Raw genomic sequence first — 13,609 nt, forward strand, 5'->3', positions numbered from 1 at the left:
GAACCCTGTTATAGAAACCCTGTTATAGAAACCCTGTTATAGGAACCCTGTTAGAGAAACCCTGTTATAGTTATAGGATCCCTGTTATAGGAACCCTGTTATAGAAACCCTGTTATAGAAACCCTGTTATAGGAACCCTGTTATAGGAACCTTGTTATAGGAACCCTGTTATAGGAACCCTGTTATAGAAACCCTGTTATAGGAACCCTGTTATAGGAACCCTGTTATAGAAACCCTGTTATAGGAACCCTGTTATAGAAACCCTGTTATAGGAACCCTGTTATAGTTATAGGAACCCTGTTATAGTTATAGAAACCCTGTTATAGGAACCCTGTTATAGAAACCGTGTTATGGGAACCCTGTTATAGTTATAGGAACCCTGTTATAGGAACCCTGTTATAGTTATAGAAACCCTGTTATAGGAACCCTGTTATAGTTATAGGAACCCTGTTATAGTTATAGAAACCCTGTTATAGGAACCCTGTTATAGAAACCCCGTTATAGGAACCCTGTTATAGTTATAGGAACCCTGTTATAGTTATAGAAACCCTGTTATAGAAACCCTGTTATAGAAACCCTGTTATAGAAACCCTGTTATAGGAACCCTGTTATAGTTATAGGAACCCTGTTATAGTTATTGGAACCCTGTTATAGAAACCCTGTTATAGTTATAGAAACCCTGTTATAGGAACCCTGTTATAGGAACCCTGTTATAGAAACCCTGTTATAGTTATAGAAACCCTGTTATAGGAACCCTGTTATAGAAACCCTGTTATAGTTATAGAAACCCTGTTATAGGAACCCTGTTATAGTTATAGAAACCCTGTTATCGAAACCCTGTTATAGAAACCCTGTTATAGAAACCCTGTTATAGTTATAGGAACCCTGTTATAGGAACCCTGTTATAGAAACCCTGTTATAGAAACCCTGTTATAGTTATAGGAACCCTGTTATAGAAACCCTGTTATAGGAACCCTGTTATAGGAACCCTGTTATAGAAACCCTGTTATAGAAACCCTGTTATAGTTATAGGAACCCTGTTATAGAAACCCTGTTATAGGAACCCTGTTATAGAAACCCTGTTATAGAAACCCTGTTATAGAAACCCTGTTGTAGAAACCCTGTTATAGAAACCCTGTTATAGGAACCCTGTTATAGAAACCCTGTTATAGGAACCCTGTTATAGAAACCCTGTTATAGGAACCCTGTTATAGGAACCCTGTTATAGAAACCCTGTTATAGAAACCCTGTTATAGGAACCCTGTTATAGAAACCCTGTTATAGGAACCCTGTTATAGGAACCCTGTTATAGAAACCCTGTTATAGGAACCCTGTTATAGAAACCCTGTTATAGAAACTCTGTTATAGAAACCCTGTTATAGAAACCCTGTTATAGAAACCCTGTTATAGTTATAGGAACCCTGTTATAGGAACCCTGTTATAGAAACCCTGTTATAGGAACCCTGTTATAGAAACCCTGTTATAGGAACCCTGTTATAGGAACCCTGTTATAGTAACCCTGTTATAGAAACCCTGTTATAGGAACCCTGTTATAGGAACCCTGTTATAGGAACCCTGTTATAGAAACCCTGTTATAGAAACCCTGTTATAGGAACCCTGTTATAGAAACCCTGTTATAGTTATAGGAACCCTGTTATAGAAACCCTGTTATGTGAACCCTGTTATAGAAACCCTGTTATAGAAACCCTGTTATAGAAACCCTGTTATAGTTATAGGAACCCTGTTATAGAAACCCTGTTATAGAAACCCTGTTATAGAAACCCTGTTATAGTTATAGAAACCCTGTTATAGTTATAGAAACCCTGTTATAGTTATAGGAACCCTGTTATAGTTATAGAAACCCTGTTATAGAAACCCTGTTATAGAAACCCTGTTATAGAAACCCTGTTATAGAAACCCTGTTATAGGAACCCTGTTATAGAAACCCTGTTATAGTTATAGGAACCCTGTTATAGTTATAGAAACCCTGTTATAGAAACCCTGTTATAGAAACCCTGTTATAGAAACCCTGTTATAGGAACCCTGTTATAGGAACCCTGTTATAGTTATAGAAACCCTGTTATAGTTATAGAAACCCTGTTATAGTTATAGAAACCCTGTTATAGTTATAGGAACCCTGTTATAGGAACCCTGTTATAGAAACCCTGTTATAGAAACCCTGTTATAGGAACCCTGTTATAGAAACCCTGTTATAGAAACCCTGTTATAGGAACCCTGTTATAGAAACCCTGTTATAGAAACCCTGTTATAGAAACCCTGTTATAGTTATAGAAACCCTGTTATAGTTATAGAAACCCTGTTTTAGGAACCCTGTTATAGAAACCCTGTTATAGGAACCCTGTTATAGAAACCCTGTTATAGTTATAGAAACCCTGTTATAGTTATAGAAACCCTGTTATAGGAACCCTGTTATAGAAACCCTGTTATAGAAACCCTGTTATAGAAACCCTGTTATAGTTATAGAAACCCTGTTATAGTTATAGAAACCCTGTTATAGGAACCCTGTTATAGGAACCCTGTTATAGAAACCCTGTTATAGGAACCCTGTTATAGTTATAGAAACCCTGTTATAGAAACCCTGTTATAGAAACCCTGTTATAGTTATAGGAACCCTGTTATAGAAACCCTGTTATAGAAACCCTGTTATAGTTATTGGAACCCTGTTATAGAAACCCTGTTATAGAAACCCTGTTATAGAAACCCTGTTATAGTTATAGCAACCCTGTTATAGGAACCCTGTTATAGTTATAGGAACCCTGTTACAGAAACCCTGTTATAGAAACCCTGTTATAGTTATAGGAACCCTGTTATAGAAACCCTGTTATAGAAACCCTGTTATAGAAACCCTGTTATAGAAACCCTGTTATAGGAACCCTGTTATAGGAACCCTGTTATAGTTATAGAAACCCTGTTATAGTTATAGAAACCCTGTTATAGAAACCCTGTTATAGAAACCCTGTTATAGGAACCCTGTTATAGAAACCCTGTTATAGAAACCCTGTTATAGGAACCCTGTTATAGGAACCCTGTTATAGTTATAGGAACCCTGTTATAGAAACCCTGTTATAGTTATAGGAACCCTGTTATAGAAACCCTGTTTTAGAAACCCTGTTATAGGAACCCTGTTATAGGAACCCTGTTATAGAAACCCTGTTATAGAAACCCTGTTATAGAAACCCTGTTATAGAAACCCTGTTATAGAAACCCTGTTATAGTTATAGAAACCCTGTTATAGTTATAGGAACCCTGTTATAGAAACCCTGTTATAGAAACCCTGTTATAGTTATAGAAACCCTGTTATAGAAACCCTGTTATTGAAACCCTGTTATAGGAACCCTGTTATAGAAACCCTGTTATAGGAACCCTGTTATAGGAACCCTGTTATAGAAACCCTGTTATAGTTATAGGAACCCTGTTATAGGAACCCTGTTATAGTTATAGAAACCCTGTTATAGAAACCCTGTTATAGAAACCCTGTTATAGGAACCCTGTTATAGAAACCCTGTTATAGGAACCCTGTTATAGGAACCCTGTTATAGTTATAGGAACCCTGTTATAGTTATAGAAACCCTGTTATAGAAACCCTGTTATAGTTATAGGAACCCTGTTATAGAAACCCTGTTATAGAAACCCTGTTATAGAAACCCTGTTATAGTTATAGAAACCCTGTTATAGGAACCCTGTTATAGAAACCCTGTTATAGTTATAGAAACCCTGTTATAGTTATAGAAACCCTGTTATAGTTATAGAAACCCTGTTATAGAAACCCTGTTATAGAAACCCTGTTATAGGAACCCTGTTATAGTTATAGAAACCCTGTTATAGTTATAGAAACCCTGTTATAGAAACCCTGTTATAGAAACCCTGTTATAGGAACCCTGTTATAGAAACCCTGTTATAGGAACCCTGTTATAGGAACCCTGTTATAGTTATAGGAACCCTGTTATAGTTATAGAAACCCTGTTATAGAAACCCTGTTATAGTTATAGGAACCCTGTTATAGAAACCCTGTTATAGAAACCCTGTTATAGAAACCCTGTTATAGTTATAGAAACCCTGTTATAGGAACCCTGTTATAGAAACCCTGTTATAGTTATAGAAACCCTGTTATAGTTATAGAAACCCTGTTATAGTTATAGAAACCCTGTTATAGAAACCCTGTTATAGAAACCCTGTTATAGGAACCCTGTTATAGTTATAGAAACCCTGTTATAGTTATAGAAACCCTGTTATAGAAACCCTGTTATAGAAACCCTGTTATAGGAACCCTGTTATAGAAACCCTGTTATAGAAACCCTGTTATAGTTATAGGAACCCTGTTATAGAAACCCTGTTATAGTTATAGAAACCCTGTTATAGAAACCCTGTTATAGTTATAGAAACCCTGTTATAGAAACCCTGTTATAGGAACCCTGTTATAGGAACCCTGTTATAGGAACCCTGTTATAGAAACCCTGTTATAGTTATAGGAACCCTGTTATTGAAACCCTGTTATTGAAACCCTGTTATAGAAACCCTGTTATAGAAACCCTGTTATAGGAACCCTGTTATAGAAACCCTGTTATAGAAACCCTGTTATAGTTATAGAAACCCTGTTATAGTTATAGAAACCCTGTTATAGTTATAGAAACCCTGTTATAGTTATAGAAACCCTGTTATAGTTATAGAAACCCTGTTATAGTTATAGAAACCCTGTTATAGAAACCCTGTTATAGGAACCCTGTTATAGAAACCCTGTTATAGAAACCCTGTTATAGGAACCCTGTTATAGAAACCCTGTTATAGAAACCCTGTTATAGGAACCCTGTTATAGGAACCCTGTTATAGGAACCCTGTTATAGGAACCCTGTTATAGAAACCCTGTTATAGTTATAGGAACCCTGTTATAGAAACCCTGTTATAGAAACCCTGTTATAGAAACCCTGTTATAGGAACCCTGTTATAGGAACCCTGTTATAGAAACCCTGTTATAGAAACCCTGTTATAGAAACCCTGTTATAGAAACCCTGTTATAGAAACCCTGTTATAGGAACCCTGTTATAGAAACCCTGTTATAGAAACCCTGTTATAGAAACCCTGTTATAGTTATAGGAACCCTGTTAGAGTTATAGAAACCCTGTTATAGTTATAGGAACCCTGTTATAGTTATAGGAACCCTGTTATAGAAACCCTGTTATAGAAACCCTGTTATAGTTATAGAAACCCTGTTATAGAAACCCTGTTATAGTTATAGAAACCCTGTTATAGGAACCCTGTTATAGTTATAGAAACCCTGTTATAGTTATAGAAACCCTGTTATAGGAACCCTGTTATAGTTATAGGAACCCTGTTATAGTTATAGAAACTCTGTTATAGTTATAGGAACCCTGTTATAGGAACCCTGTTATAGAAACCCTGTTATAGTTATAGAAACCCTGTTATAGAAACCCTGTTATAGAAACCCTGTTATAGAAACCCTGTTATAGAAACCCTGTTATAGAAACCATGTTATAGTTATAGGAACCCTGTTATAGTTATAGAAACCCTGTTATAGAAACCCTGTTATAGAAACCCTGTTATAGAAACCCTGTTATAGGAACCCTGTTATAGTTATAGAAACCCTGTTATAGAAACCCTGTTATTGAAACCCTGTTATAGGAACCCTGTTATAGTTATAGAAACCCTGTTATAGTTATAGAAACCCTGTTATAGTTATAGAAACCCTGTTATAGTTATAGAAACCCTGTTATAGAAACCCTGTTATAGAAACCCTGTTATAGAAACCCTGTTATAGGAACCCTGTTATAGAAACCCTGTAATAGAAACCCTGTTATAGTTATAGAAACCCTGTTATAGAAACCCTGTTATAGTTATAGGAACCCTGTTATAGTTATAGAAACCCTGTTATAGAAACCCTGTTATAGTTATAGAAACCCTGTTATAGAAACCCTGTTATAGGAACCCTGTTATAGGAACCCTGTTATAGAAACCCTGTTATAGGAACCCTGTTATAGAAACCCTGTTATAGAAACCCTGTTATAGAAACCCTGTTATAGTTATAGGAACCCTGTTATAGTTATAGAAACCCTGTTATAGAAACCCTGTTATAGTTATAGAAACCCTGTTATAGAAACCCTGTTATAGGAACCCTGTTATAGGAACCCTGTTATAGAAACCCTGTTATAGGAACCCTGTTATAGAAACCCTGTTATAGAAACCCTGTTATAGAAACCCTGTTATAGTTATAGGAACCCTGTTATAGTTATAGAAACCCTGTTATAGAAACCCTGTTATAGAAACCCTGTTATAGGAACCCTGTTATAGAAACCCTGTTATAGGAACCCTGTTATAGGAACCCTGTTATAGAAACCCTGTTATAGTTATAGGAACCCTGTTATAGTTATAGGAACCCTGTTATAGAAACCCTGTTATAGAAACCCTGTTATAGTTATAGGAACCCGTTATAGTTATAGAAACCCTGTTATAGTTATAGAAACCCTGTTATAGTTATAGGAACCCTGTTATAGAAACCCTGTTATAGAAACCCTGTTATAGTTATAGAAACCCTGTTATAGTTATAGAAACCCTGTTATAGTTATAGAAACCCTGTTATAGTTATAGAAACCCTGTTATAGTTATAGGAACCCTGTTATAGAAACCCTGTTATAGGAACCCTGTTATAGAAACCCTGTTATAGGAACCCTGTTATAGTTATAGGAACCCTGTTATAGAAACCCTGTTATAGAAACCCTGTTATAGAAACCCTGTTATAGAAACCCTGTTATAGAAACCCTGTTATAGAAACACTGTTATAGGAACCCTGTTATAGTTATAGGAACCCTGTTATAGAAACCCTGTTATAGAAACCCAGTTATAGGAACCCTGTTATAGAAACCCTGTTATAGTTATAGAAACCCTGTTATAGGAACCCTGTTATAGAAACCCTGTTATAGGAACCCTGTTATAGGAACCCTGTTATAGGAACCCTGTTATAGGAACCCTGTTATAGAAACCCTGTTATAGAAACCCTGTTATAGAAACCCTGTTATAGAAACCCTGTTATAGTTATAGGAACCCTGTTATAGTTATAGAAACCCTGTTATAGGAACCCTGTTATAGGAACCCTGTTATAGTTATAGAAACCCTGTTATAGAAACCCTGTTATAGGAACCCTGTTATAGTGCAATCCGGTTTCCGAGCCGGTCACGGGTGCACCTCAGCCACGCTCAAGGTACTAAACGACATCATAACCGCCATCGATAAAAGACATTACTGTGCAGCCGTCTTCATCGACCTGGCCAAGGCTTTCGACTCTGTCAATCACCATATTCTTATCGGCAGACTCGGTAGCCTCGGTTTTTCTAATGACTGCCTTGCCTGGTTCACCAACTACTTTGCAGACAGAGTTCAGTGTGTCAAATCGGAGGGCATGTTGTCCGGTCCTCTGGCAGTCTCTATGGGGGTACCACAGGGTTCAATTCTCGGGCCGACTCTTTTCTCTGTATACATCAATGATGTTGCTCTTGCTGCGGGCGATTCCCTGATCCACCTCTACGCAGACGACACCATTCTATATACTTCCGGCCCTTCCTTGGACACTGTGCTATCTAACCTCCAAACGAGCTTCAATGCCATACAACACTCCTTCCGTGGCCTCCAACTGCTCTTAAACGCTAGTAAAACCAAATGCATGCTTTTCAACCGTTCGCTGCCTGCACCCGCACGCCCGTCTAGCATCACCACCCTGGACGGTTCCGACCTAGAATATGTGGACATCTATAAGTACCTAGGTGTCTGGCTAGACTGCAAACTCTCCTTCCAGACTCATATCAAACATCTCCAATCCAAAATCAAATCAAGAATCGGCTTTCTATTCCGCAACAAAGCCTCCTTCACTCACGCCGCCAAACTTACCCTAGTAAAACTGACTATCCTACCGATCCTCGACTTCGGCGATGTCATCTACAAAATAGCTTCCAACACTCTACTCAGCAAACTGGACGCAGTTTATCACAGTGCCATTCGTTTTGTTACTAAAGCACCTTATACGACCCACCACTGCGACCTGTATGCCCTAGTCGGCTGGCCCTCGCTACATGTTCGTCGTCAGACCCACTGGCTCCAGGTCATCTACAAGGCTATGCTAGGTAAAGTGCCGCCTTATCTCAGTTCACTGGTCACGATGGCCACACCCACCCGCAGCACGCGCTCCAGCAGGTGTATCTCACTGATCATCCCTAAAGCTAAAACCTCATTTGGACGCCTTTCCTTCCAGTTCTCTGCTGCCTGCGACTGGAACGAATTGCAAAAATCTCTGAAGTTGGAGACTTTTATCTCCCTCAACAACTTTAAAAATCTGCTATCCGAGCAGCTAACCGATCGCTGCAGCTGTACATAGTCCATCTGTAAACTACCCACCCAATTTACCTACCTCACCCCCCATACTGCTTTTATTTATTTACTTTTCTGCTCTTTTGCACACCAGTATCTCTTCTTGCACATGTTCATCTGATGATTTATCACTCCAGTGTTAATCTGCTAAATTGTAATTATTCGATTTATTGCCTACCTCATGCCTTTTGCACACATTGTATATAGATTCTCTTTTTTCTACCATGTTATTGACTTGTTTATTGTTTACTCCATGTGTAACTCTGTGTTGTCTGTTCACACTGCTATGCTTTATCTTGGCCAGGTCGCAGTTGCAAATGAGAACTTGTTCTCAACTAGCCTACCTGGTTAAATAAAGGTGAAATAAAAAAATAAAAATAAAAAAAAATAGTTATAGAAACCCTGTTATAGAAACCCTGTTATAGGAACCCTGTTATAGTTATAGGAACCCTGTTATAGTTATAGAAACCCTGTTATAGAAACCCTGTTATAGTTATAGAAACCCTGTTATAGAAACCCTGTTATAGTTATAGAAACCCTGTTATAGAAACCCTGTTATAGAAACCCTGTTATAGGAACCCTGTTATAGTTATAGGAACCCTGTTATAGTCATTATACAGGTAGTGTACAGCCTTTATTACTGACAGTCACAGCCTCGTAGGTGACAGACAGGTGTTTTCTCTCTACAGCTCAGTGGAATCAAATACAACCAGGGTTATAAAGCAAAGGTGGGCAATCTTCCACTCTGTTCAATCTCTCTTTTAGAGAGCCAGCCAGTCAGCCAGTCAGTCAGCCAGTCAGCCAGTCAGTCAGTCAGTCAGTCAGCCAGTCTTCCACTCTGTTCAATCTCTCTTTTAGAGAACCAGTCAGCCAGTCAGCCAGTCAGCCAGTCAGTCAGCCAGTCAGCCAGTCATTCAGTCAGTCAGTCAGTCAGTCAATCTTCCACTCTGTTCAGTCTCTCTTTTAGAGAGCCAGTCAGTCAGTCTGCTGGGCTGTTGGGGAGTTCCTCTCTTCTATTCCTGTTCTATTGTTGTTGAGGAAGTGTGACGTCATATCCACACACGGATACAGGCTTTCTCTCTGTCTCTCTGCCAGCCACACACACAGATACAGGCTTTATCTCTGTCTCTCTGCCAGCCACACACACAGATACAGGCTTTCTCTCTGTCTTTCTGCCAGCCACACACAGATACAGGCTGTCTCTCTGTCTTTCCTGGCTGTTTAAAATTAGTTTTTTAGAGTTAGTTGGGGGAGAAAGTTTTTTCGAGTCCATTGGGAGAGAGAGTTTTTTAAAACTATAAAGAAGCTTTTGTTGATCACGTTAAATTTAAACTTTTCCAAAATACCCTTCACAAGTCAGATGGAGAAGACCGTCAGGATTTAGGATCTGTTTTAAGTTGACCATTACAGAGTTGGTTCAGTTGACGGACGGACGGACTCAACACAACAGCAATATAGTACAGACAAAAGACACGATACAGTAGACAGGCGCGAGAGGTGGACGTCTGATCCCCAGCATTCCGCATCGCCAGGCTGACGGCCTCCCAAACTTGTCAACAACCAGCCAGGAGCATCAGAAGGGTTGCTACAGGGGTTGCTGGGTAACGGATTCCTGGTTACATCTCTGTGGAACAACAGCTAGCATGTCCCTCTGGGAGGGAGAGAGGCCCAGGACAGCAACACAATTAGACCCAACCAAATCATGAGAAAACTAAAAGATAATTACTTGACACATTGGAAAGAATGAACAAAAAAACTGAGCAAACTAGAATGCTGTTTGTCCCATAACAGAGAGTACACTGTGACTGACCCAAACTTAAGGAAAGCTGTGACTATGTGAGCACAGCCTTGCTATTGACCTGGCTCTCAAGAGAAGACAGGCTATGTGCACACTGCCCACAAAATGAGGTGGAAACTGAGCTGCACTTCCTAATCTCCTGCCCAATGTATGACCATATTAGAGACACATAATTCCCTCAGATTATACAGATCCACAACGAATTCAAAAACAAACCCAATTTTGATAAACTCCCATATCAATTGCGTGAAAACCCACAGTGTGCCATCACAGCAGCAAGATTTGTGACCTGTTGCCTTAAGAAAAGTGTAACTAGTGAAGAGTGTAAATACAACCCATATTTATGTTTATTTATTTTCCTTTTGTACTTTAACTATTTGTACATCGTTACAACACCGTATATAGACATAATATGACATTTGACATGTCTTTTATTCTTTTGGAACTTCTGTGAGTGTAATGTTTACTGTTCATTTTTATTGTTTATTTCACTTGTGCTTATTATCTACTTCAATTTCTTTGGCAAAGTTAACTTATGTTTCCCATGCCAATAAAGCTCTTAAATTGAAATTGAATTGAGAGAGAGGGAGAGAGAGCGAGAGGGAGGGAGGGAGGGAGGGAACTGCACTGGCCAACTTTGTAATCACAATCATGACACAATGTCTGTCTGGCTCTCGCCTCTCTCTCGCCTCTCTCGCCTCTCTCTCGCCTCTCTCTCGCCTCTCTCTCTCTCTCTCTCTCTCTCTCTCTCTCTCTCTCTCTCTCTCTCTCTCTCTCTCTCTCTCTCTCTCTCTCTCTCTCTCTCTCTCTCTCTCTCTCTCTCTCTCTCTCTCTCTCTCTCTCTCTCTCTCCAGAGATGTTCTCTCAGTGGGCTCTGCTGTTGCTGTGTACTCTCCCTGTGATGACCATCGACTCAGAGGGATGTCAGTGTCCAGAAGCCACCATTTTGGCCCGGTTTCCCTCTGTCCTACCCGCTGAGGCCTGCTGTCTGAACTACTCCGGCTCCACGTTCGGCCATGTTCGCTGGGCCATGCTCACCAACAGGAACAGACTACAGCTCCTGGACCTGTCTCACTGTACCATCACTCAGATCGACCTGGAGGATACAGAGACCACACTCTCTCCTCTCCGAGAGGTCTATCTGGGTCACAACAGACTGACCTCCATCCCAGCGGACTTTCTGTCAGATCTACCCAGCCTGAAGGTGCTGGAGCTGGGCATGAACCAGCTGAGGGAGCTGCCTGAGGATTTCCTCAAGGGATCTGACAGCCTTCAGGAGCTAGATCTCAGGGGCAACCTCCTCCGTTCTCTTCCCGCCTCTGTGCTGTCTCTGCGGGGTCTGGAGAGGCTGGAACTGGTGGACAACCCCTGGGACTGCTCTTGCTCCCTGGTGGAGGAGCTGAACAACAACGACAACAACACCAGGCTGCAGGGCATCGTGGGTAACATCACCTGCGCATCTCCTCGGAGCCTGGCTGGGCGGCTCGTGTGGTCGGTGGCGCCTGGTAACGTCTGCCGCCCACCAGGGCTCACGGCACTTTTCATCCTCCTGCCCCTCTTCATCCTCCTCGGCCTTGTCCTCTGCTGGTGCTGTGGGAGGAAGAGGAAGACGAAAGAGAAGCCGGCCTTCGGCTCCTCCAAGAAGAAGGCCTCCCACTCCCATTCACCCAACGGTCACCAACACCACCAGCGATCCAAGCCCCCAGCAGGCGGAGAAGGGTGTAACTTCCCCACGGCGGGGGACAGCAGCAGGAAGGAGATGTTGAAGAACCAGCTCCTCCTGCGACCCTCCTCCACCCTCCTGGGCTCCACCAGGGACATCTATGAGGAGGTGGAGATTAAAGTAGAATCTGTGGAGTCCCTCTCTCACTCCCTCGCCAACTCCCCTCCCTCTCCTGGGTCCTCCTCCCTGACAGAGGGCCCCGAGTTGGGCCTGGGCGGACAAGCAGAGTTGGATGCAGTGAGTGTGACGGAGGTGATGAAGGACTCGGCAGACAGGGAGAAGGCTTATATGACCCAGTCCACTGAATACTACAGTCTGGTGCCAGGGATGGACCTGGACGACTCAGATCACGCCTCAGATCAGGCATCAAACCACGCATCAGACCACGCAGAGTACGAGAGTGTTGACCTGTCGTGAGAACGGACATAGGTTCGCTAGAAGGAGTGTGTCTCTCATGACTGGCTTGTATGTATGTGTGTGTGTGTGTGTGTGTGTGTGTGTGTGTGTGTGTGTGTGTGTGTGTGTGTGTGTGTGTGTGTGTGTGTGTGTGTGTGTGTGTGTGTGTGTGTGTGTGTGTGTGCGCGTGTGCGTGTGCGTGTGCGAGTGTGTGTCAGAGAAAGAGAGAGACAGAGTGTTGAATGTTCCACAGAGATGTGGTCGGAACACTGAATTATCAATCACAATCATATGACAGGAAGTGAGGTCACCTTGAGATCTCCAGAATGGGACTGACATGACATCACCCTGAGCTCCAGTGTGACCAAATCATACACCACACCACCACACCACCACACCACCACACCACAACACCACCACACCACACCACCACCACCGCCACACCACACCACCACCACCACACCACCACCACCACCACACCACCACCATACACCACCACCATACACTACCACACACTACCACACACACCACCACACCACCACCACACCACCACCACACCACCACACCACCACCATACACCACCACCATACACCACCACCATACACCACCACACCACACCACCACACCACCACCACCACCACACCACCACACCACCACACCACCACACCACCACCACACCACCACCACCACCACACCACCACACCACCACCACACTACCACCACACCACCACCACACCACCACACCACCACACCACCACACCACCACACCACCACACCACACACCACCACACCACACACCACCACACCACCACACCACCACCACCACACCACCACCATCACCACACCACCACACTATCACACCACCACACAACCACATCACCACCACCACCACCACCACCACACCACACCACACACCACACCACAACCACACCACCACCACCACCACACCACTATCACACCACCACACAACCACATCACCACCACCACCACCACCACCACACCACACCACACACCACACCACAACCACACCACCACCACCACCACACCACACCACACCACACACCACCACCACCACCACACCACACCACAACCACACCACCACCACCACCACACCACACCACACCACACACCACCACCACCACCACACCACCACCACACCACACACCACATTACCACCACACACACTACCACCACACCACCACCACACCACCACCACACCACACCACCACACCACCACACTATCACACCACCACACCAGACACCACCACCACACTACCACCACACCACACCACATCACCACA

General features: G+C 42.6%; 1 protein-coding gene across 1 annotated transcript in view; it reads left to right on the forward strand.

Annotated features, from left to right (window-relative positions):
* Positions 1–12,898, forward strand: part of LOC129823600 (trophoblast glycoprotein-like) — a 33,005-nt gene extending 20,107 nt beyond the window's left edge. Inside the window, exon 2 of the mRNA XM_055882457.1 lies at positions 11,044–12,898. Coding sequence (XP_055738432.1) covers positions 11,044–12,329 — 1,286 coding nt within the window. The 3' untranslated portion in view covers positions 12,330–12,898. The remainder of the gene's footprint in view (positions 1–11,043) is intronic.
* The last annotated feature ends 711 nt before the right edge of the window (positions 12,899–13,609 follow it).

The sequence above is a fragment of the Salvelinus fontinalis genome, chromosome 26 (genome assembly GCF_029448725.1).
Source record: "Salvelinus fontinalis isolate EN_2023a chromosome 26, ASM2944872v1, whole genome shotgun sequence".
Taxonomy (NCBI): Eukaryota; Metazoa; Chordata; class Actinopteri; order Salmoniformes; family Salmonidae; genus Salvelinus; species Salvelinus fontinalis.